Source organism: Lepidochelys kempii, chromosome 3 (genome assembly GCF_965140265.1).
Source record: "Lepidochelys kempii isolate rLepKem1 chromosome 3, rLepKem1.hap2, whole genome shotgun sequence".
NCBI lineage: Eukaryota > Metazoa > Chordata > Testudines > Cheloniidae > Lepidochelys > Lepidochelys kempii.
Genome location: NC_133258.1, coordinates 39,664,635 through 39,691,004, shown reverse-complemented (window position 1 = coordinate 39,691,004; position 26,370 = coordinate 39,664,635). Strand labels below are relative to the sequence as shown.

Below are 26,370 nucleotides of genomic sequence, written 5' to 3'. Positions count from 1 at the left end.
TCTCAGTTACATGCTTCCTTTGACTCTGCCCACATACTGCACTGTGCTGGCATGCCATGCATTTTGGCTCTGGACTTCAACGCTTTATCCACACAACTCCCACTCAAAAGAATGACCTCATAAAGTAAACTTCTAATGTGATATAGGTACTGCCTGAATACTTATTTAGCAAATAAACTGAACCAGTCAATAAACAAATCTCTGGCTTATTGAAATCAATCATTCTTTTTAACCTGCTGTTTTCATTTAGCTTAATAGTTACCCTCTAACTATATTATAACTATTAGCAGTTGTGTGCAGTTTGTGTTACTTATTGTATATATTTTTTCCTCTTTTTTGAGGTGCTTACTTGTATACATTAGGAATTCTCTATTAATTATGTCAGAAATATAGAGCAAGGTAGTGTTTTCTTTTCTTCTTCTTTTCCTTCTTCTCATTTTCCTCCTCCCCGGAGATGCTATGTTTTGGATAGACTTTCCTAGCTACATAATTAAGTAGCCTCCATCACTGCCTGAAAGAAGACAACAACAACACTCCCTCCCTCCCATTCTGCCTGTAGGATTAATCTTGAGTAAACTAGTAGATTTTTTTCCCCTTTTGCATCTGGGTCTAATTGTGTATATGCTAAGATTATGGTGGGAAAGCTGAGTCAGAGATATGGATTTTATTTTTAATGCAGAAAGGGGTGAAGCTAGTGCACATTCTGGTCTCTTGTGAGAGTGAGTGCTGTAATCCAGAGATGGCTGTCTCCCATACACAAAAAGCTCCCCCTATACATCCACAGACTTATGGGTTTGGGGAAACATAACTTTTGTGGGGAAGGTCATGATCACAGATGGGGAAGTATAACTAGTACCAATCACATGGAGGGATTTGACTGTCATGTGAGAAACCTTGGACTGGACTCTGCATTCAACAGGGAGCCTGTACAAAGACTTGGCAGTGGGGTGATGTGTTCAAAGCACACCTGCGTTACTTAGCAAATGGGCATCTGGGGTTTGTACCAGTTTGAGGTTTTTCAGGGTGATAGATTTCATTCCTAGATGTAATAAAATTACAATATTTAGGCCTAGAGGTCATGAATATATGCACAACCACCACCTTGGTTAAGTTTGTCTGTGTGGATTGAATTCTGAAGCTATAGATCTGAAGACATGAACTGCTTGAGAAAATGGATCTGGTCCCTTAGCTTGAAGGCAATAGCAGACTAATAAACCTCTATATCTTCACACTACAGGAGGTCAAAAAGCCACTCTGGGTTCACGTGGGGACCGCAGTAGTCTTCTGACCAGTCACAGATGGAACTTCAAATGTTCATAGCGATGACTATTTTGACATCCAGCAGCACTGAGGAGTCCAAAGGGACCTTGATGATGCAAATGCACTTTACAATCAGCGTATTACAAATAGAGGCTAGAGAGCCTAAGTGCCACACTAATAGAAGTAATAAACTTTCCCCCCTTCCTACCAGCACCACTTTCATCGTGCCAGATTTTGGGCTTTGCCAGCTGCACTTTATCCAGGTGCTGTTCTTATGTAGACAGTGGGAAAACTCAGGATGACGTTATTCACATAGGAAATGTAGAGCCTGGTCTAGTCTGCATACTACTGGTAGTTCAGCCCATGTTGTCTCAGCAGCTAACCAATGATTTCATGCAGATGGTGAAGAAGAGAATGTCGAACCAAGCTAGTACTCTGGCAACATTCTGTCAATACAGTAACCAGGTGCCTTCATACAGCTTTTTGAAAAAAGACATGTTTTAACTCATATGAAACCCACTGATCAGGAGAGTTAAAATCCTATGATACCATCTTTACCACATACCTCAATTTTCTGCTCCCTTTTTTTAATTTTAAAAAGATCATCGTATTCCCACTTCTTAGGTTGCATTTCCTTTAAAAAGTGAACTGGTCCTTAGGAGAGTACTGCTTCCTCTGCAAGTGTAGTGCTGAGAAGATATAGAATCATAGGATGGGGGGGCATGCCTGGGCTCTGGGGGGAGAGGGAGCCTTTGTCTCGGCTGAGGGAGCCATGGCTGGGCTCTGGGAGGAAGGGGCTTTTTGGGGGAGGGGAGAGAGTATCTGGGCAAGGGGGACCCCAGGGCTGGTCAGGAGGGTAGGGATTTCAGGTGTATTGGCTGGGGAGGAGAAGGGTTGTGGGTGAATGACCCTCCAGCTGGGCTCTGGAGGGGAGGGGGCAGAGAAACAGGAACTTGGTTGTCAGAGGAGTTTTTTGAGTTTCAGATCATTGAAGATCTCCTGATTAAGTCAGAGTGGTCTCTTGCCACACTTTGTATCTTTTCCATGCTACTAAATAGGCAACTTAGCCACCCATAAAGAGGTTGAGGGGGTAGCATATATTTGAAAATAAAATAAGGATGTTTATTTTGTAAAAGTGTGCATTTATAATAAAGATGGCTGTGTTGTAGCATAGTACATCTGGAAACAGAAGTAGTGAGGATCCCTGATTGACCAAAATAAACAGCTTTTAGAGGAAGTTTAACATGGACTAAAATCTTTACCTGAGTTCCCCCAAGATTGAAGGTTGCTAGAATAAGGAGTTTTTATACAGGAAGCAGAGTCAGTCCCTAGGTGGATGCTTCAGTAATCCTTTTTGGCTAATCAAGAAACACTCAGCTTCAGAGCCTGCTGTCCCCAGCCCTCCTCCACTAAAAGAAGGGTTGATGCGATGCACAGCTTGGGGAAACAGGTGCAACAACTGTGGGGAATGAGGAGGACATGTCTCTCTTAATGGCTAGCCTCTTTGTATCAGGGGATAGTTCTGTTAGTCTGTATCCACAAAAAACAACAAGGAGTCCGGTGGCACCTTGAAGGCTAACAGATTTATTTGTGTCTCCCCAATAGTGGAAAAGCAATATAAAACAATTCAAAGAGAGCAGGAGTGGAAAGGAGAAAAAATAATGGATCTTTAGGTTTCAAAAGGATCTTGCATTAGATTCTCAAAGTGCCAAAATTCACTGATGTCACAATTTAAGAAATTTTGGTATAGGTCTCTTCAGACAAAAAAAAAAAATTAGCATTTTTCCAAAAATTGTTTCTTGTACAGCAATGTGGTTTTTTTAATGCAGTTGAGATGGACTCCAGGTAAATTATGAAATGCATATTTATCAAACTCAAAAGAAAATAAATCCATATAGAGGCTGAATTTTGCCCTTCTGAGCCCTCAGAAGGGCATACGTGGCTTCAATTAAAGCCAGTACACCACAGACCACAATACAGGAATCCATGCATCTCAAAGTTTTTCATAACCGTACGTCTTGACAAAGCAATTGTTTTACTGAGCACCACCCCTCCCATTCACTACTGCCTACTTCCCCTCCCCTTCATGGCTACACAATCCTTTTCCTGTCCCAGTGATGATCCCATACATACCTAGGCCAAATACAGCAATTACTTTCATGACAATAATATGGAGGATATATTTCATGTATTTTTAGCTTCTATTAATGAAATTTGACAGGAGGAAATAAAGAGCAGAGCAAAGCAATCTAGAGACCATGGTTTGGGAACTTCTGGATTAGATAGAAGATTAAGAAAGTACTTATCCTTGCTTTGTTTTCACCCCTCTAATTCCCATTTCCATGGAAACAGGGCTGGAAAGTACCAGCAGGCAGTCTACAGCTGAGCAGCTGAATGAGAACACTTGTAGAACTCAGCAGGCAGACAGCAGGAGAATTCTACAAGATATGGATTCAAAACCCAGCTATAGATTTTAAGCAAAGGGAAGTATTATGACTAAAGCAAAAAAGGACTTGTCAACAGGTCTGGGTTCTGTCCTTAGCCCTGCCACAGATTTCTGTCTGAAACTGGCAGGGAATTTAACTTCCTCCATTTCCTCATATGTAAAATTGAGGCAGAAAAGTATTATTCACATGACTGGAGTACTGTCATGGATGGTTATAAACTGTTCAGGAAGGACAGGCAGGACAGAAAAGGTGGGGGAGTAGCACTGTATGTAAGGGAGCAGTATGACTGCTCAGAGCTCCGGTATGAAACTGCAGAAAAACCTGAGTGTCTCTAGATTAAGTTTAGAAGTGTGAGCAACAAGTGTGATGTAGTGGTGGGAGTCTACTATAGACCACCGGACCATGGGGATGAGGCTTTCTTCCGGCAACTTGCAGAAGCTACTAGATCGCACGCCTTGGTTCTTATGGGCGACTTCAATCACCCTGATATCTGCTAGGAGAGCAATACAGCGGTGCACAGACAATCCAGGAAGTTTTTGGGAAAATGTACGGGACAATTTCCTGGTGCAAGTGCTGGAGGAGCCAACTAGGGGGAGAGCTTTTCTTGACCTGCTGCTCACAAACCGGGAAGAATTAGTAGGGGAAGCAAAAGTGGATGGGAATCTGGGAGGCAGTGACCATGAGTTGGTCGAGTTCAGGATCCTGACACAGGGAAGAAAGGTAACCAGCAGAATATGGAACCTGAAATTCAGGAAAGCAGACTTCGACTCCCTCAGGGAACTGATGGGTAGGATCCCCTGGGAGAACAACATGAGGGGGAAAGGAGTCCAGGAGAGCTAGCTGTATTTCAAAGAATCCCTATTGAGGTTACAGGGACAAACCATCTCGATGTGTAGAAAGAATAGTAAATATGGCAGGCGACCAGCTTGGCTGAACAGTGAAATCCTTGCGGATCTTAAACATAAAAAAGAAGCTTACAAGAGGTGGAAGATTGGACAAATGACCTGGGAAGAGTATAAAAATGTTGCTCGGGCATGTAGGAATGAAATCAGGAGGGCCAAATCTCACCTGGAGCTGCAGCTAGCAAGAGATGTTAAGAGTAAGAAGGGTTTCTTCAGGTATGTTGGCAACAAGAAGAAAGCCAAGGAACGTGTGGGCCCCTTACTGAATGAGGGAGGCAACCTAGTGACAGAGGAAGTGGAAAAAGCTAATGTACTCAATGCTTTTTTTGCCTCTGTCTTCATGAGAAAGGTCAGCTCCCAGACTGCTGCGCTGGGCAACACAGCATGGGGAGTAGGGGGCCAGCCCTCTGTGGTGAAAGAAGTGGTTAGGGACTATTTAGAAAAGCTGGACATGCACAAGTCCATGGGGCTGGATGTGTTGCATCCAAGAGTGCTAAAGGAGTTGGCCAATGGCTCTGCAGTCACAGCCGTCATTATCTTTGAAAACTCATGGCGATCGGGGGAAGTCCCGGATGACTGGAAAAAGGCTAATGTAGTGCCCATCTTTAAAAAAGGGAAGAAGGAGGATCCTGGGAACTACAGGCCAGTCAGCCTCACCTCAGTCCCCGGAAAAATCATGGAGCAGGTCCTCAAGGAATCAATCCTGAAGCACTTGGAGGAGAGGAAAGTGATCAGGAACAGTCAGCATGGATTCACCAAGGGAAGGTCATGCCTGACTAATCTAATCGCCTTCTATGGAGGGAAAGCAGTGGATGTATTGTTTCTATGATTCCCTCTTAAAGAGGGCACTGGGCAAAATCCACTATAATTAGCCATGCATTTAAATATACAAGTAAAAGCCTATTTTGTTATTGGTATAGTGTTTTGGTTCCTAAACTCTGTAGTGTTATGCTCTCTGAGAAGTCGTACTGGCTGCTACACAAGTCAAGTACACCTGGTCACAGAAGCCAAAACCAGACTGTCCGGGTAAAACCCGATAGGTGACAACCCTATCAAGTCCATGGATTTGGAACATTTACCAGCCATTCAGATCACTCATTTAAAAATAAATAATAAATTAATAATAAACCACTGGTTAATATAATAACGGCAAAACCTGCACACTTTCCCGAATCCTGATCCAAAACTCTAACAAAAGCAGCTAAACCAAATGATAAATGAATGTAGATCTACTTTTCAGAGGCAAGTGCACAAGTTTAATTTCTTTAGTTAAGTCAAGTATAAACAAAATTACATCTGAATATAGGAATTATTTTAAAAAATCTACCTTAGATTTTCTCCTAGCAAGTATTTGCTGTTCAAATAAATTGGGGGGGGGCGGGGGGAAGGAAGTGCAATAGCATTTTCTTAGCTAACTACTTTGGCTAAAGAAGTAGATGGTCACCACTGTGGTGTCCCTAATACTACATCTGTGCCAGTTTATCAGGTAGAAATCATCAGTTTTGTAAAACAAAGAACATCCAAACAGAGTATGACTGATGTGATTTTAGCCCATGTAATGGCCACATGAAAATGAAAGTGGACATAAACACAGAATAATGAGAGTTTTACTGTTCTGTGAAAATACAATAATGAATAGCAAAAGCTGGAAATTGAATTGATGAAGAATGACACCACATAAATCCATATTTCGCTAGAGTTTCTGTATAACTTTTTTAACCAAACTCTTTATCAAACTCAAAATTAGCCACATAAAGTTCAATACACTGTTTCAAACCTATGTTTTACTTCAAAATCAGGTATAAACTTCCCCGCAAGGTTTTAAAAGGGCAGGAGGACATCACTAGTTTTAAACCAGGTGGAGAGGAGAGCAAGGCTCACCGTAGCATGGTGTCAACCCATTTAAGGTTTAGCAGATATTAATATTTCTTAAGGAGGCTGTAATGGAAACAACGTATCACTACAAAAGGTTTTCTTCCCCACTCCCTGCTCCCGCTCTCCTGCTGGTATTAGGTCATCTTTAGTGATCACTCTCCTTACAGTGTGTATGATAACACCCATTGTTTCATATTCTCTGTGTATATAAATCTCCCCACTGTATTTTCCACTGAATGCATCCGATGAAGTGAGCTGTAGCTCACGAAAGCTCATGCTCAAATAAATTTGTTAGTCTCTAAGGTGCCACAAGTACTCCTTTTCTTTTTGCGAATACAGACTAACACGGCTGTTACTCTGAAACCTGTAATGGAAACAGTCATTCCAATCTTAGCAAATGTGGAACTACATAAGAGGGACTCAGATGAACAGTGTATTCCACTCAGGTGGAATGAGAAAGGGTAGTACAGAGCATCGAGGACTGTATGATTTGGTTTAATCTGTTCTAGATCTATGTCAGCAATTCACAGTTTGACAGATCAAACCGGCACAAAATACACACAGAGGTCAGTTACCCTACCACCATTGTTGCATTTCATAAATGTACCCTTGTTGATGAGACAAAAGTCATAGATTGATCATGTTCCACTGCTTTGGGGAGAGCAAATAGTAAGAGGTCATCTACTCCAACCCCCTGCTCAAAGCAGGACCAATCCCAACTAAATCATCCCAGCCAGGGCTTTCTTGAGCCAGGCCTTAAAAACCTCTAAGGATGGAGGTTCCACCACCTCCCTAGGTAACCCATTCCAGGGCTTCACCACCCTCCTAGGGAAATAGTTTTTCCTAATATCCAACCTGGACCTCCTCCACTGTAACTTGAGACCATTACTCCTTGTTCTGTCACCTGCCACCACTGAGAACAGCCTACCTCCATCCTCTTTGGAATCCCGCTTCAGGTGGTTGAAGGCTGCTATCAAATTCCCCCCTCACTCTTCTCTTCTGCGGACTAAATAACCCCTGTTCCCTCAGCCTCTCCTCGTAAGTCATGTGCCCCAGCCTCCTAATAATTTCCATCGCCCTCTGCTGGACTCTCTCCAATTTGTCCACATCCTTTCTGCAGTGGGGGCCCAAAACTGGATGCAATACTCCAGATGTGGCCTCATCAGTGCTGAATAGAGGGGAATAATCACTTCCCTCAATCTGCTGGCAATGCTCCTAATACAGCCCAATATGCTGTTGTAGCCTTCTTGGCAAGAAGGCTACACTGTTGACTCATATCCAGCTTCCCATTCACTGTAATCCACAGGTCCTTTTTGGCAGAACTGCTGCTTATCCAGCCAGTCCCTAGTGTGTAGGGGTGCATGGGATTCTTCTGTCCTAAATGCAGTACTCTGCACTTGTCCTTGTTGAACCTCATCAGATTTCTTTTAGCCCAAGCCTCTAGTTTGTCTTCTCTTTCTAGTACCTGCATTTAAAAAAAAACAACAACTTTTTTTCCCTTTAACATTTGTGTGTTTCATTTCATGCCTTCCCTACCCCACACACTTTGTCCCTCCATCCCTCCCTTTGTTTTTTATACAGAAATGGACCCCGCTATTATTTATTAGGATCATCATAGTGCCAAGGAGCAACAGTCACAGACTCCAACATGCAAAGTGCTGTACAAACAGAACAAAACAACACTCTGCCGCAAAGGCCTGACCATCCTAAATCCAAGCACCCTCAAAATTTTGGAGGAGTTTAAAATCTGGACCCAAACCTGCATCTAAAGTTTGCCAGTAAGGTATTTCTCAGGGCTCCATTGTCACCAAGCCCTTCATAGCAAAGGCGCCAACTCTGTGGATGCTCCGAGGCTGAAACACCCATGGGGGGGTGGGAGGGAGATAGTGGGTGTTCAGTACCCAGGAATCAGAGCTTAAAGTGTGGAATTGATGAGTTCTGTGCTGCTGCTAATATCTTCTGCCCTTGGGGCAGAAGGTTTGTTTATAATCAGAGACAGGATGATTAAGATAACAAAAGGCTTGTCATTAAATTAATGGTTGTTGGATGATCCTGAAAGCATTGCCAGGCACTCCAGTTAAAAGATAGGAAACAAAGGGTAGAACAAATGGTCCATTTTCAGAATGGAAAGAGGTATATAATGGTGTCCCACTAGCGGCTTGTACTGGTCTGGAATCAGTGCTGTTCAACATATTCATCAATGATCTGCAAAAGGAGTAAACAGTGAGGTGGCAAAGTCTGCAGATGGTACAAAATTATTCAAGATAGTTAAGTTCAAAACAGACTGCAAAGAGTTACAAAGGGATCTCACAAAACTGGGTGACTTGGCAACAAAATGGCAGATGAAATTCAGTGTTAAATGCAAAGTAATGCACATGGCAAAATATACTTCCAACAATACATACAAAATGATGGTGCCTAAATTAGCTGTTACCCATTAAGAAAGAACTTGGAGTCATTTGCAGTATTCTGGAAGCACTACGTTTTCCCGAGTACTGCAAATTTGTAAGAATCCTTCTCACTGTGCTTGTATCATCCTGAACTGTGGAATGCTCATTCTCCTGCTTCAGAAGACTTAAAAATTATCTCCAGTCATCAATGGGACAGATGCAACTGAATAATGTAGCTGTCCTTAACATGCATCAAAATAATACCAGGGAACCTAGATGTAAATAAGATTGCTGAAACTTTCATCCAAAAAGGTACAGTGAGCCATAAATGTCTTTAAACTGGGAGGTTAGTGAACAAAGCTTGTAGGTGATTGCAATGATCTTAATATTCTGTAATTCATGATAATGTAATTATGTAGTTCATAATTGAATCATTAAAATAGTAAAGATAGCAATGATAAACACATTCAATAAGTAGAATATGAAAGAAGTTTATAAATATGCTGAAAATAGCCTCCCCCCAAAAACTGGTAGAGTGCCCCCCCAACACACACACGCCTCTGAAGAGGCACCCACTGGCAAAAAAAACCAAAAGTCAGCTCCTATGCTTCATAGCCACATCCCTACCTCAGCACAGTCTGCCAGGACCAGGAGTCCAGTAGCAGAGAGAGAACACAGGTTCTCCACTGATAGCAAGGGTGTGGGAAGTGGACAGGGTGGAACAAGGAAAACCTTAACTCCACTCTCTGCCAAGGGCCAGCCAACAGAGTTGAGCCAGTGAGAGATGGGAAGACTTCTCCTTGCTGGTGTATCTGACTGGAAACCTTTATTCAGAGCTTAGCAAAGGCTCAATTTCTCCTTCTATGAGCCCTGCAGTCTATACCCCACAGCTCTGGCTAGAGTCAAATCAAGGCAATATATAGGTCTTCCCCTGAGTTTTCATTAGCCCCTTATTCACTGGAGTCCAGCTGCTGCACATGCAGCCTCTTTGCTTACTATTCGATTGCCTCCTGAAAGCAAATGCAAGAAAAATTATGCTTGCTGCCATATTTTGTTTTCCAAATATACTGTGCATTGTTATGGGAGCTAGGAACACAAATTTACTTTCGGCACTGCTGGCAGCTCTGAATGGTGTAAAAAATTACCAGCTGGGCATATTGTGACATACCAGCCACACACATGCGTGCAGTTTGTACAGCAGTGTCACAAGGCAATTACAGAAGACTGGAGTTATATACAAATTTCATGTGAATGACACTGTACAATGAATGAGATGCACCAAATATAAACAAAAGGAATGGAGGAGTACTCGTGGCACCTTAGAGACTAGCGAATTTATTTGAGCATAAGCTTTCATGGGCTAAAACCCACTTCATCAGATGCATGCAGTGGAAAAATACAGTAGGAAGAGGAGTGTGTGCGCGCGCGCACGTACACACACAGAACATGAAAAAAATGGGTGTTGCCATACCCACTTTAACAAGAGTGATCCATAAGGTGAGCTATTATCAGCGGGGGGGGAGGAGGAGGGGAACCACACACACACCCTCTTGTAGTGACAATCAGGATAGCCCATTTCCATCAGTTGACAAGTTTTGAGTAATAGTAGTGGGGAAAAAATAAGCATGGGGAAATAGTTTTCCTTAGAGTAATGACCAATCCACTCCCAGTCTTTATTCAAGCCTAATTTAATGATGTCCAGTTTGCAAATTAATTCCAATTCAGCAGTTTCTCGTTGGAGTCTGTTTTTGAAGTTTTTTTGTTGTAGTATTACAAATTTTAGGTCTGTAATCGAGTGACCAGGGAAATTGACGTGTTCTCCGGCTGGTTTTTGAATGTTATAATTCTTGATGTCTGATTTGTGTCCATTTATTCTTTTATGTAGAGACTGTCCAGTTTGACCAATGTACATGGCAGAGGGGCACTGCTGGCACATGATGATGTATATCACATTAGTAGATGTGCAGGTGAACAAGCCTCTGATAGTGTGGCTGATACGATTAGGTCCTATGATGGCGTCCCCTGAATAGATATGTGGACACAGTTGGCAACAGGCTTTGTTGCAAGGATAGGTTACTGGGTTAGTATTTCTGTTGTGTGATTGCTGGTGAGTGTTTGTTTCAGGTTGGGGGGCTGTCAGTAAGCAGGGACTGGCCTGTCTCCCAAGATCTGTGAGAGTGATGGGTCGTCCTTCAGGATCGGTTGTAGATCCTTGATGATGCACTGGAGACGTTTTAGTTGGGGGCTTAAGGTGACGGCTAGTGGCGTTCTGTTACTTTTTGTTGGGCTTGTCCTGCAGTAGGTGACTTCTGGGTACTCTTCTAGCTCTGTCAATCTCTTTCTTCACTTCAGCAGCACTCCTTGTTCTGTCGTCTGCTACCACTGAGAACAGTCTAGATCCATCCTCTTTAGAACCCCCTTTCAGGTAGTTGAAAGCAGCTGTCAAATCCCCCCTCATTCTTCTCTTCCGCAGACTAAACAATCCCAGTTCCCTCAGCCTCTCCTCATAAGTATGTGTTCCAGTCCCCTAATCATTTTTGTTGCCCTCCTCTGGACGCTTTCCAATTTTTCCACATCCTACCTTGTAGTGTGGGGCCCAAAACTGGACACAGTACTCCAGATGAGGCCTCACCAACGTCGAATAGAGGGGAACGATCACGTCCCTCGATCTGCTGGCAATGCCCCTACTTATACATCCCAAAATGACATTGGCCTTCTTGGCAACTAGGGCACACTGTTGACTTGGAAAGCCTTGGAAACAAGCAGGGAGAACTGGAGGTCCTGGTGATGTCAAGGAACTATGACGTGATCGGAATAACAGAGACTTGGTGGGATAACTCATATGACTGGAGTACTGTCATGGATGGTTATAAACTGTTCAGGAAGGACAGGCAGGGCAGAAAAGGTGGGGGAGTAGCACTGTATGTAAGGGAGCAGTATGACTGCTCAGAGCTCCGGTACGAAACTGCAGAAAAACCTGAGTGTCTCTGGATTAAGTTTAGAAGTGTGTGCAACAAGAGTGATGTAGTGGTGGGAGTCTGCTATCGACCACCGGACCAAGGGGATGAGGTGGATGAGGCTTTCTTCCGGCAGCTCACGGAAGCTACTAGATCGCATGCCCTGATTCTCATGGGTGACTTTAATTTTCCTGATATCTGCTGGGAGAGCAATACAGCGGTGCATAGACAATCCAGGAAGTTTTTGGAAAGCGTAGGGGACAATTTCCTGGCGCAAGTGCTAGAGGAGCCAACTAGGGGGGGTGCTTTTCTTGACCTGCTGCTCACAAACCGGGTAGAATTAGTGGGGGAAGCAAAAGTGGATGGGAATCTGGGAGGCAGTGACCATGAGTTGGTTGAGTTCAGGATCCTGACGCAGGGAACAAAGGTAAGCAGCAGGATACGGACCCTGGACTTCAGGAAAGCAGACTTCGACTCCCTCAGGGAACGGATGGCCAGGATCCCCTGGGGGACTAACTTGAAGGGGAAAGGAGTCCAGGAGAGCTGGCTGTATTTCAAGGAATCCCTGTTGAGGTTACAGGGACAAACCATCCCGATGAGTCGAAAGAATAGTAAATATGGCAGGCGACCAACTTGGCTTAATGGTGAAATCCTAGCGGATCTTAAACATAAAAAAGAAGCTTACAAGAAGTGGAAGGTTGGACATATGACCAGGGAAGAGTATAAAAATATTGCTCGGGCATGTAGGAATGTTATCAGGAGGGCCAAATCGCACCTGGAGCTGCAGCTAGCCAGAGATGTCAAGAGTAACAAGAAGGGTTTCTTCAGGTATGTTGGCAACAAGAAGAAAGCCAAGGAATGTGTGGGCCCCTTACTGAATGAGGGAGGCAACCTAGTGACAGAGGATGTGGAAAAAGCTAATGTACTCAATGCTTTTTTTGCCTCTGTTTTCACTAACAAGGTCAGCTCCCAGACTGCTGCGCTGGGCATCACAAAATGCGGAAGAGATGGCCAGCCCTCTGTGGAGATAGAGGCGGTTAGGGACTATTTAGAAAAGCTGGACGTGCACAAGTCCATGGGGCCGGACGAGTTGCATCCGAGAGTGCTGAAGGAATTGGCGGCTGTGATTGCAGAGCCACTGGCCATTATCTTTGAAAACTCGTGGCGAACCGGGGAAGTCCCGGATGACTGGAAAAAGGCTAATGTAGTGCCAATCTTTAAAAAAGGGAAGAAGGAAGATCCTGGGAACTACAGGCCAGTCAGCCTCACCTCAGTCCCTGGAAAAATCATGGAGCAGGTCCTCAAAGAATCAATCCTGAAGCACTTGCATGAGAGGAAAGTGATCAGGAACAGCCAGCATGGATTCACCAAGGGAAGGTCATGCCTGACTAATCTAATCGCCTTTTATGATGAGATTACTGGTTCTGTGGATGAAGGGAAAGCAGTGGATGTATTGTTTCTTGACTTTAGCAAAGCTTTTGACACGGTCTCCCATAGTATTCTTGTCAGCAAGTTAAGGAAGTATGGGCTGGATGAATGCACTATAAGGTGGGTAGAAAGCTGGCTAAATTGTCGGGCTCAACGGGTAGTGATCAATGGCTCCATGTCTAGTTGGCAGCCGGTATCAAGTGGAGTGCCCCAAGGGTCGGTCTTGGGGCCGGTTTTATTCAATATCTTCATAAATGATCTGGAGGATGGTGTGGATTGCACTCTCAGCAAATTTGCGGATGATACTAAACTGGGAGGAGTGGTAGATACGCTGGAGGGGAGGGATAGGATACAGAAGGACCTAGACCAATTGGAAGATTGGGCCAAAAGGAATCTGATGAGGTTCAATAAGGATAAGTGCAGGGTCCTGCACTTAGGACGGAAGAACCCAATGCACAGCTACAGACTAGGGACCGAATGGCTAGGCAGCAGTTCTGCAGAAAAGGACCTAGGGGTGACAGTGGACGAGAAGCTGGATATGAGACAGCAGTGTGCCCTTGTTGCCAAGAAGGCCAATGGCATTTTGGGATGTATAAGTAGGGGCATAGCGAGCAGATCGAGGGACGTGATCGTTCCCCTCTATTCGACATTGGTGAGGCCTCATCTGGAGTACTGTGTGCAGTTTTGGGCCCCACACTTCAAGAAGGATGTGGATAAATTGGAGAGAGTCCAGCGAAGGGCAACAAAAATGATTAGGGGTCTGGAACACATGAGTTATGAGGAGAGGCTGAGGGAGCTGGGATTGTTTAGCCTGCAGAAGAGAAGAATGAGGGGGGATTTGATAGCTGCTTTCAACTACCTGAAAGGGGGTTCCAAAGAGGATGGCTCTAGACTGTTCTCAATGGTAGCAGATGACAGAACGAGGAGTAATGGTCTCAAGTTGCAGTGGGGGAGGTTTAGATTGGATATTAGGAAAAACTTTTTCACTAAGAGGGTGGTGAAACACTGGAATGCGTTACCTAGGGAGGTGGTAGAATCTCCTTCCTTAGAGGTTTTTAAGGTCAGGCTTGACAAAGCCCTGGCTGGGATGATTTAACTGGGAATTGGTCCTGCTTCGAGCAGGGGGTTGGACTAGATGACCTTCTGGGGTCCCTTCCAACCCTGATATTCTATGATTCTATTCTATGACTCATATCCAGCTTCTTGTCCACTGTCACCCCTAGGTCCTTTTCTGCAGAACTGCTGCCGAGCCATTTGGTCCCTAGTCTGTAGCGGTGCTTGGGATTCTTCTGTCCTTGTTGAGCCTCATCAGATTTCTTTTGGCCCAATCCTCCAATTTTTCTAGGTCCCTCTTTATCCTATCCCTACCCTCCAGCATATCTACCTCTCCTCCCAGTTTAGTGTCATCGGCAAAGTTGCTGAGGGTTCAATCCACACGATCCTCCAGATCATTAAGGAAGATATTGAACAAAACTGGCCTGAGGACCGACCTTTGGGGCACTCTGCTTGATACTGGCTGCCAACTGGACCTGGAGCCATTGATCACTACCTGTTGAGCCTGACAATCTAGCCAACTTTCTATCCACCTTATAGTCCATTAATCCAGCCCATACATCTTTAGCAAAGCTTTTGACACGGTCTCCCACAGTATTCTTGCCAGCAAGTTAAAGTCAAGGAACAACACGTCCACTGCTTTTCCCTCATCCACAGAGCCAGTTATCTCGTCATAGAAGGCAATTAGATTAGTCAGGCATGACTTGCCCTTGGTGAATCCATGCTGACTCTTCCTGATCACTTTCCTCTCCTCTAAGTGCTTCAAAATTGATTCCTTGAGGACCTGCTCCATGATTTTCCAGGGACTGAAGTGAGGCTGACTGTAGTTCCCAGGATCCTCCTCCTTCCCTTTTTTAAAGATGGGCACTACATTAGCCTTTTTCCAGTCGTCGGGGACTTCCCCCGATCACCATGAGTTTTCAAAGATAATGGCCAATGGCTCTGCAATCACATCCGCCAACTCCTTTAGCACTCTCGGATGCAGCGCATCCGGCCCCATGGACTTGTGCTCATCCAGCTTTTCTAAATAGTCCTGAACCACTTCTTTCTCCACAGAGGACTGGTCCCTACTCCCCATGCTGTGCTGCCCAGTGCAGTAGTCTGGGAGCGGACCTTGTTCGTGAAGACAGAGGCAAAAAAAGCATTGAGTACATTTGCTTTTTCCACATCCTCTGTCACTAAGTTGCCTCCCTCATTCAGTAAGGGGCCCACACGTTCCTTGACTTTCTTCTTGTTGCCAACATACCTGAAGAAACCCTTCTTGTTACTCTTAACATCTCTTGCTAGCTGCAACTCCAGGTGTTATTTGGCCTTCCTGATTTCACTCCTGCATGCCTGAGCAATATTTTTATTCTCTTCCCTGGCCATTTGTCCAATCTTCCACTTCTTGTAAGCTTCTTTTTTAAGTTTAAGATCTGCAAGGATTTCACTGTTAAGCCAAGCTGGTCGCCTGCCATATTTATCATTTCTTTCTACACATTGGGATGGTTTGTCCCTGTAACCTCAATAAGGATTCTTTGAAATACAGCCAGCTCTCCTGGACTCCTTTCCCCCTCATGTTATTCTCCCAGGGGATCCTGCCCATCAGTTCCCTGAGGGAGTCGAAGTCTGCTTTCCTGAAGTCCAGGGTCTGTATTCTGTTGCTCTTTCTTCCCTGTGTCAGGATCCTGACCTCAACCATCTCATGGTCACTGCCTCCCAGGTTCCCACCCACTTTTGCTTTCCCTACTAATTCTTCCTGGTTTGTGAGCAGCAGGTCAAGAAGGGCTCTGCCCCTAGCTGGTTCCTCCAGCACTTGCACCAAGAAATTGTGCCCTACACTTTCTAAAAAGTTCCTGGATTGTCTGTGCACCGCTGTATTGCTCTCCCAGCAGATATCAGGGTGATTGAAGTCTCCCATGAGAACCAGGGCCTGCGATCTAGTAACTTCTGTGAGTTGTGGGAAGAAAGCCTCGTCCACCTCATCCCCCTGATCCGGTGGTCTATAGCAGACTCCCACCATGACATCACCCTTGTAGGTGTTTGTCTCTGTCTGAGGGGTTGGAGCAAATGCGGTTGTATCTTAGTGCTTGGCTGTAGACAGTGGATCTTGTGGTCTGGATGAAAGCTGGGAGGCATGTAGGTAAGTATAGTGGTCAGTAGATTTCCGGTATAGGACATCCCATGTAGATTGGTCCAGGCTGAGGTTGATGGTGGGATGGAAATTGTTGAAATCATGGTGGAATTCCTCAAGGGCTTCTTTTCCATGGGTCCAGATGATGAAGAAGTCATCAATGTACCACAAGTAGAGTAGGGGCATTAGGGAATGAGAGCTGAGGAAGCGTTGTTCTAAGTCAGCCATAAAAATGTTGGCATACCGTGGGGCCATGTGGGTACCCATAGCAGTGCCGCTGACTTGAAGGTATACATTGTCCCCAAATGTGAAATAGTTATGGTGAGGACAAAGTCACAACGTTCAGCCACCAGGGTTGCCGTGACATTATCGGGGATACTGTTCCTGATGGCTTGTAGTCCATCTTTGTGTGGAATGTTGGTGTAGAGGGCTTCTGCGTCCATAGTGGCCAGGATGGTGTTTTCTGGAAGATCACCCATGGATTGTAGTTTCCTCAGGAAGTCAGTGGTGTCTCGAAGATAGCTGGGAGTGCTGGTAGCGTAGGGCCTGAGGAGCGAGTCTACATAGCCAGACAATCCTGCTATCAGGGTGCCAATGCCTGAGATGATGAGGTGTCCAGGATTTCCAGGTTTATGGATCTTGGGTAGCAGATAGAATACCCCTGGTTGGGGTTCTAGGGGTGTGTCTGGGTGGATTTATTCTTGTGCTTTTTCAGGGAATTTCTTGAGCAGATGGTATAGTTTCTTTTGGTAACCCTCAGTGGGATCAGAGGGTAATGGCTTGTAGAATGTGGTGTTGGAGAGCTGCCGAGCAGCCTCTTGTTCATATTCTGACCTATTCATGGGGACGACAGCACCTCTGACATCATAATCAAAAAGGCCGACAAAGGAGTTGTTTCTGAGGCTGTGGATGGCAGTGTGTTCTGCATGGCTGAGGTTATGGAGCAAGTGATGCTGCTTTTCCACAATTTCAGCCTGTGCATGTCAGCGGAAGCACTCTATGTAGAAGTCCAGTCTGTTGTTTCGACCTTCAGGAGGAGTCCACGCAGAATCCTCCTTTTTGTAGAGAGCGAGAGCATGTGTGATGTGACAGGGTCAGGCTAGATGGCTACAGAAGAGTAATAGAAGGCATATATTAGTCCCAGATTAAGTCTATCCCTTTTCCCTGGGTAAGGTGACGGGGCAGTTCCAGAACAAGCAGGAACTTGCTGGAACCAGTTAAGCCAGGCAGGCTAATTAGGACACCTGGAGCCAATTAAGAAGCTGCTAGAATCAATTAGGACAGGCTGGCTAATCAGGGCACCTGGGTTTAAAAAAGGACCTCACTTCAGTTAGGGAGAGGCATGCAAGGAGCTGGGAGTGAGAGGACGTGCTGCTGGAGGACTAAGGAGTACAAGGGTTATCAGACACCAGGAGGAAGGTCCTGTGGTGAGGATAAAGAAGGTGTTGGGAAGAGGCCATGGGGAAGTGGCCTAGGGAGTTGTAGCTGTCATGCAGCTGTTACAGGAGGTACTCTAGACAGCTGCAATCCACAGGGCCCTGGGCTGGAACCCAGAGTAGAGGGTTCCCCACAAACCTCTCAACTCGTGATCAGACACAAGAGTTGACCTGGACTGTGGGTTCCACCAGAGGGGAGGTCTTTGGGCTGTTCCCTGACCTACGTGGTGGATCAGCAGAGACTGCAGGTGTTGTTGTTCTCTTTTTCCCCATGCGGGCCAGCGATGAGGTTATCTGAGTGAATGGCAGATTTGAGCCATGGAAGTGGCCAAACTGAGGGCTGTTGTGAATCTCGGAGGCGAGCAAATCCGCCAATGAGTGCGGGACCCACCAAGGTAGAGGAGGAACTTTGTCACAATATCTATCTTCCTACTGTATTTTCCACTGCATGCATCTAATGAAGTGGATTTTAGCCCACGAAAACTTATGCTCAAATAAATTTGTTAGTCTAAGGTGTCACAAGTACTCCTCATTCTTTTTGCTAACACAGACTAACACGGCTACCACTCTGAAACCCGTCACCAAATAAACAGGTGTCTCTCACCTAAAACACAGACCAAGATTTTTCAAAACTAGGTGCATTAAGGCACCTAAATAAGGGGCTTGACTTTGAAAGGTCAATGAGTGGTGGGTGTTCAGCATTTTTGAAAGTTGGGCCATTTATCCAAGTGGATGAATTCAAAAGCCTAATTTTAGGCATCAACTTTTGAAAATGTTGGCCTTAATATCTGCAGGACACAATTATGTACCAATGAAATCAGTGTGAATGTCACCATTGACTTCAACAGGATTGGGATCAAGCCCTATGAGTAAGCAGAGTAATACAGAATACACTAATGAACAAACACCAAATGGAATGTTGTCATTATAGCCATTATCTTGACAGAATTTTTCAAGATAGTTTGAAAACAGGAAGAAAGGAATGAACAAACTTTGGCTTTTACACTCAGTCTGTGCTCACGTTATTAATGATGTCCAAATTTGATAGGCAAGACAATTTTTGTTTTATTATTTTAGGTCTTGCAGTTTAAGAAATATGTAAATGAAATTTCAACTTATCTTTAATTACAATAATATACCCATGAGTCACATGATGTATGGGTCAAGTTCCACATGCAAATAGGCTGAGGGAAAGAAATCAGATTTTAATTTATTTTTTTGAGAAAATGGAAGTGCTTTGTGCATTGATATATGTTCAACTGATCACACAAATGAGTTGTTGTTTGTGTATTTTCTCGAACTCTATGAAATTAATGTACAACTACTTCCAAGTATTTTAAAATGTTCACACAATTTGTCACACAACCAAATTTCACCATATTTATGAGGATTAATATGTTTTATAAATCTTCTTTTATGATGACTCCAGGTTTCAAGCAAGGGCTTCTGATGAAATAAATGTATTTCAAATTGATATTTTGTTTTTCAGGGTAGATACAAATATCTCTTCTCACTCACCTTGAGATTTTCCTTCCATATAATTCTTCAAAAGTCAAACTTACCACATCATAATCTATACACAAAAGAGTAAGAACTTACCTAAACTAGTAATTTCACATCATCTTCCACTCTATTCTTTTATGCATTGAGAAACACACTTTAAATAAATACAGTACAAGTATTTAACTCAAATGTCAGTATGAAAAGTTAAGAACCACAGGGACCCAGCCACAAATGGACTCCAGTGTTAAACCTCTTTGTATTATTAATAATAATTATTTTTCTGGCTAGCAAAGTAGTTCGGGAGTTAACATATTCAACTTTATAAAGCAAGATCTGTTAGCAATTTCCTACAAAGATAATAGCCAAAAATAGAACGTAACTTGTAAACCTATTTCACATGAAAACGGATCACTTAAACAGAGGAATCAACTTACTGTTTGAAATAAATATCTCATTTTTCACTTTTCAGTCCTATTCTAGAAACAAGAAATCTTCTCAATCTTATACAATTGTGCTTTCATGTTTCTCTGCATCTCACAAGAAAGGCACATTAACAGATCAAAAAAAATTAAAAAAGAAGAGGTTTACCTGTATTCCTGTCTGGTAAAATACAGCAATGCTTCTGCAAAATGCCAGGCAGAACCTATTGCAACATTAAAAAAAAGAGTTACTACTATTTGAGGGAAAGGTGACGTTTATTATTCAACATAAAGTAAATAGTTCTTATAATGCTCTGCGAATCCAGCGGTTCAGTGGAAGTTCAGCTGTATAAAAGCTGAAGTCAATAGGAGTTTTAAACGCCTGATGGCCACAGTGAGGATAGTAGTCTCCTGTCAGCAACAACTTCCTTGCAAAACTATACTCCCCCACCTCCCCATGAGTTTAATATTGGGTTTATCATCAAGTATTGACAGACAAGAACATTAAGTGCCTGAGCTGGTATGTCTCCATAAAAATTTTGCATAGCTTGTCTTCAAGGTCATCTAACAAACTGCAGCAAAGATGATATGAGAAATATACTCAACTAAAAAACAACAACACTCAGATCAATAGATAGAGTATAATCTTCTGTCAATGGGCAATCATTCCCCCTTCAGCTCCTATTACTCTGACATCTCTGAAGAGGTAATATGATGAATGGATAAAGCAAAGGACTGGGCACCAGGAGATGTGTGGATTCTAATCACCCCTTAGATACTGATTCACTATGTGACCTTGAATTAGGGTTGACAACAGTCCCTTATTACAAGGGACATTCCTTATTTTTTCATCTCTGTACAACAAGATTGGGAGCTGATGAGTGCTGCAAGCAGCAGCAAGAAATGCCCCTGGTGAATGTTGGTGAGTATTGCTTATTAGTACAGTAAAGCTCAGCATTATGAGCACCTGAGTTACAAGCTGACTGGTCACCCACACACCTCATCTGGAACTGGAAGTATGCAATCAGGCAGCAGAAAGAAAAAAAGCAAATAATGTACAATACTGTGTTAAACGTAAACCACTAAAAAAACAAAAACACAGATTTGACAAGGAAAGGCAACTGTTTCTGTGCTTGTTTCATTTTAATTAAGATGGTTAAAAGCAGCATTTTTCTTCTGCATAGTAAAGTTTCAAAGCTGTATTAAGTTATTGTTCAGTTTTAAACTTTTGCAAGGACAGCCATAATATTTGTTCAGAGTTAAACATTTCAGTTACAACCAACCTCCATTCCTGAGGTGTTTGTAACTCTGAGGTTCTACTGTAGTAGTATTTATAATTAATGATGAGGAGGAGGAGGATGATATCAGAAGGAGAGGTGAGGCAGGGGTGCTAAGAAAACAGTCCCTTATTTTTTGTTTTAAAAATACAACGTTGGCAACTCTACCTTTGGCAAACCACTGATGCCCACAGTAAGAAATGGCCTCTTATTTTAGAGGCCTTTTTTCTGGACATAGGACTTTAGATACCTAAGGCTTGATTTGCTGAGGTGCTAACTTTGGGCACCCATTGCCCACTGACTTCAGTTTAAGTTATGCTTCCTAGCATTTCTTAAAATTAGAACCTAGGAAACTAGCCCAGGAAAAACTATAAACACCACATCCAAGTCTCTTCTAGGCCTCCCTTCAGGGCACAGTTCATTATTTCAAACAAAAAAACATGCAAAGTAACAAAACAAAATATTCCCCTGATCAACACAGGCTAGAGGCCCAAAGACCTTTCACTCGGTAATCCTCTCTCCACTCTAGGACCAGTCATAAGAGCCAACCTCCCTCTTGCAGTTCTCCTCCCAAATGAGCACACTCAGCCTTATAAAGGAAATACCTGACCCCTTCCCAGCAGGGTCTGATCATTGAACAGGGCTTTACAGTGGTAGACCACCCTGATACCTTAGACTAGTGTTTCCCAAACTTGGGATGCCGCTTGTTCAGGGAAAGCCCCTGGCGGGCCCAGCCGGTTTGTTTACCTGCCATGTCTTCAGGTTTGGCTGATCACAGCTCCCACTGGCCGCGGTTCACTGTGCCCGTCCAATGGGGTCTGCAGGAAGGGAGGGACGTACTGGATGCAGCTTCCTGCAGCCCCCATCGGCCGGGCACAGCGAACCGCAGCCAGTGGGAGCTGTGATCGGCCGAACCTGCAGACACGGCAGGTAAACAAACCGGCCCAGCCCACCAGGGGCTTTCCCTGAACAAGCGGCGTCCCAAGTTTAGGAAACACTGCCTTAGACCATCCCATACTTTGCTGCACTTTGGGCTACCCACATTTGCCACCCTCATACAAGAACCAAAAAATCATGGTCAGAATTAGAGATCACGTTTGAAAATGTTGACTTATCCTTGTGCCTTGGTTTTCCCATACATACACTTAAGAACATAAGAGCTGCCATACTGGGGCCGGCAATGGTCTATCTTGCCCAGTATCACGTCTCTGGCAGAGAGCATACCAAACAAGACCATTACAAAATGATTAACCCCCTTGTCTTCCACTCTTGGCTTCTGGTAGTCAGTGGTTTAGGGATGCACCGAGCGTGGGGTTGTGTTCCTTACCATCTTGGCTAGCAGTCATTGACAAACTTATCCTCCAGGAACTTCACTTCTTTTTTTAAGCCAGTTATACGTGAGGCTATCACAACATCCTGTGGCAATGAGTTCCACAGGTCAGTGTTTTATGTGAAAAGGTACTTCCCTTGTTTGTATTAAACCTGCTGCCTAGTAATTTCATCGGTTGATCCCTTGTTTTTGTATTGTGTGGATAAAAACTTCTATAAAATCATGAATAGAGAACTCTACCATAACCCCCCTTAGTCATCTCTTTTCTAAGATGAACAGCCCTAATCTTTCTAGTCTTTCCTCATATGAAAGCCATTGTCTACCCTTGATCAACTTTGTTGCCCTTTTCTGAATCTTTTCCAGTTCCACTGTATCATTTCTGAGATGGGGCAAACAGAACTGGACATAGCATTCAAGGTGTGGCATACTATGGATTTATATATAGGGGCATTACAATACTTTGTTAGCCTTATCCATAGTCTTGTTGACTCCTGCAAAGGATTCTAACAGACTGGTGAAACATGAATTTCCCTTACAAAAGTGTGTTGCCTCTTTCCCCAACAAATCATGTTTATCTATGAACCTGATCATTCTGTTCCCTAATATAGTTTCTACCAATTTGCTTGGTACTGAAGTTAGGCTTACTGGCCTGTAATTGACAGGGTTGCCTTTGGAGCGCTTTTTAAAAAAAAATCAGTGTTACATTAGCTATCTTCCAGTCATCTGGTACAGCAAGTTATAAACTCAGTGGTGCTGTGTTCTGGAACTTCCCCTAATATAGAATCTTCTGAAGAGCTGTTATACACTGAAGTGGTTTCAGTAAAAAACTGCCTTTTCTTTAAAACTGAGAATCTGAAAGGTCACCAAGGGAAAGACTTTTTTTTTTCTAATTGTTTGGATGTAGAGGGGATCTGCATAATCTAAAAGATGTAATATTGGGTCTCTCAATTTATCCCTGACATTGCTGAGATGAACCCCAAAAGCCATCTGATTCAACATCTCTGCCCTCTTTTGGCTAGCACAGAAAGCTTGTCACAATCCCCAAGATGACAGGTTTCAGAGTAGCAGCCATGTTAGTCTGTATCTGCAAAAAGAAAAGGAGTACTTGTGGCACCTTAGAGACTAACAAGTTTATTTGAGCATAAGCTTGTGTGAGCTACAGCTCACTTCATCGGAGGCATACAATCCCCAAGATGACACACTTCATAATAAAGATTGTCTGTTTAGTGAGGAGTTCTGGCCTCCCTCTGAGCCAGAGGGGGAGGAATGACTGCCACCACACTACACTGTTTGCAAAGGACAGGACACTCTGGTACACTATTACCTGATATGGAGAGAGAAAATACCTTTACTTGTTTAAAGATGGACAAGATTTCTTATAAACTGAAGATACAGGAACATCACATGTCACGTGTGAGACTACTAGTTGCATCTCCTGTCTTATTGTAAAAGACATGAGCTGGCAAATACCAAGATCCCAAAATGCTCAGCAGGGACTTTGGCACTCTATGTCCCATTGGTGTAAGTGACAGAAGGGGCATGGCTAATGATTAGAGCCGAGAACTTGAGTGTTAGGAATTAGGCTCTTCTCACCTTTGCCACAGATTAGCTGCATGACCTGTGTAAATCACAAAACCTCTATTATAAAAATGGGGACAATAGGTAGCTCTTTCATGGGGTCAGGAGGCTTAATCCATCATTACAAAGCACTCTGATATCCTTAGAAAGGAAGGTGACTATAAAAGTGCTATCAACCTAAATGTAACTGTGGCTGAAAACTTATATCTGCCGTGGCTACTCCAAAGGGAAGCCAATTAGAAACTATTAAGGTATTGGATAGCCTTCTTTATATCTATCCCTGCAATACCTAGGTGCTGATCACTTAAGACTGACTGAACTCCTTGCAAGTATCAGAAAAGCCTGATTTAGCTTTGACTGAAAAGAGAATACTGCCACTCTCAGAACATACCAGTCAGTCAATCTATAACTGTTGGGGGGGGGGTTATTTTTGTTTTGGCAAAATAGCATCATGGGGGAGCTGGCATTACCACTGTGGTTAGTTTTGTATAATACTTTCTACTAGAAAAAGTTCTTGCAATTTGTTATTTATTGTTTGAGGAAACTTTTGGCCGTGTGCCAAAAGAATAGCTGAACCAAAACAAGACCCAGGCCTGCACTGCCCCCAAAACAGCAGCAGCCCCACAATACTACACGGGGAATGCCTGGGAGCTACCATATAGCCCGTTCCCCACTCTGGGGGACATGTGAGAGGAGCTTCCCCAACTTTCAGTGCATTTGAGGGAAGAAAGAGGGCCAGGTTGGTTTCCCCCTAACCGTTCCCCAGACCCAGCACATGCCCCAGGAGTCCACTCCTCCTGCTCATCTCCACCCTCCTATGGTAACAGTGCTGCCAGCTAACGTAGTTAATCTTCTAATTCAAGGCTGAGAGTGGCAGTGTTGGTCTCCTTTCAGTTCAAAAGCCGGTTTTTGTGATATTTGAAAGGACTTCAGTGGGTCTTAAGGGATCAGCACCTAGATACTTCAGGGATAGATATAAATAAGTCTGCCAAGTACTTTAATAGTTTTTAATTGGCTTCCTTGGGTTTACACCCAAGAGAGATGACAGCTAGGAGCCAGAAACCTTGTGGGTGCCCTCAATGGCTTGTGGAGGATCAGTTACCCTGAAACCGAGACAACAGATTTACTTTACAGAGTGGTAGCCCTGTTAGTCTGTATCAGCAAAAAAAAAAAAAAAAAAAAACCAACCAAACACACACTAGGAGTACTTGTTAATCTCTAAGGTGCCACAAATTTATCTGGGCATAAACTTTCGTGGGCTAAAACCCACTTCATCGGATGCATGCAGTGGAAAATACAGTAGACACACACCCACCATGAAAAAAAGTTGGTATGGCAACACCCATTTTTTCATGTTGTGTGTGTGTCTGTCTACTGTATTTTCCACTGCATGCATCCAATGAAGTGGGTTTTACCCACGAAAGCTTATGCTCAAATAAATTGGTTAGTATCTAAGGTGTTACAAGTACTCTTTGTTCTTTTTTAAAAGATTTACTGTTGTTGCCTGTGCAACCTTGATGCTGCTCCTTTATGCATAAGAATATGGTCTCTAACTACATGATTGCAAACTATTCCCCCTCCCCCCACCCCCACAGGGACCCTGCCTAATGTGCTTCATTGGACATAGGACACAAGGGGACAGAATTAAGGTTGGACAGGCAACTGCAAAGCTGCCATTTCTGGACTTTTGAGTGATTGCCTTGGCAAGCTAAAATCACGTTATTTAATACACTTTTGTATGCAATATACTTCTGAGTAGTTAAGGTACAGTAAGTATTTTCCTATGGCACTACTTATTATTGTAAGAGACCTGCAGACCAGAGGCCAAATCCTACTTAACCTAATCATAGAAATAGTCCCACTGAAGCCAATGAGACTACTTAAATAAGTAAGGAGAGCAGGATTTGGACTCAAGTAGCCAAGTGTTCTTATACCAATTCATAAATCAGCTGGAAACTTGAGTTTTAAAAGAATAGCATTATTACCACCATAATTTTCAGAAAACTAAAATTGTTCTATTACATTTCATGGAAGGGTTTTTTTTAAGTACCATGTAATACATCTGAACTGACATTCTTTATACCTGTGGATATAAATAACAGCATCAGCACTTAGGTACTGAGAGTGAAAAATTAAAAGCAGAGAACAAAGAAAATCCTAAAATGAAAAGGGACAATCTTTCAAAGCAGTGTTACACAGACATGGAGATTAGAAAACACAGTCTTATTGAGTTATCTTGTACCACAGCTGAACATTTAGTTCCTTCCCACTCAGGCACAATTTTTTTTTCTGCAAAATCCCAAACCCATGAAGCAGCATAACGTATTTCTTAGGAGAGCTTGATTTTTTTTTCAATCAGATTAGAGTGAAATTAAGAAAAACAAAAGCAGACATTAAAGAAA

General features: G+C 43.4%; 1 protein-coding gene across 1 annotated transcript in view; it reads right to left on the bottom strand.

Annotated features, from left to right (window-relative positions):
- Nucleotides 1-26,370, bottom strand: part of DLGAP2 (DLG associated protein 2) — a 690,779-nt gene that overhangs the window by 533,636 nt on the left and 130,773 nt on the right. Inside the window, exon 2 of the mRNA XM_073336187.1 lies at nucleotides 19,953-20,007. Within this exon, the coding sequence (XP_073192288.1) occupies nucleotides 19,953-20,007 (55 nt within the window). The remainder of the gene's footprint in view (nucleotides 1-19,952; nucleotides 20,008-26,370) is intronic.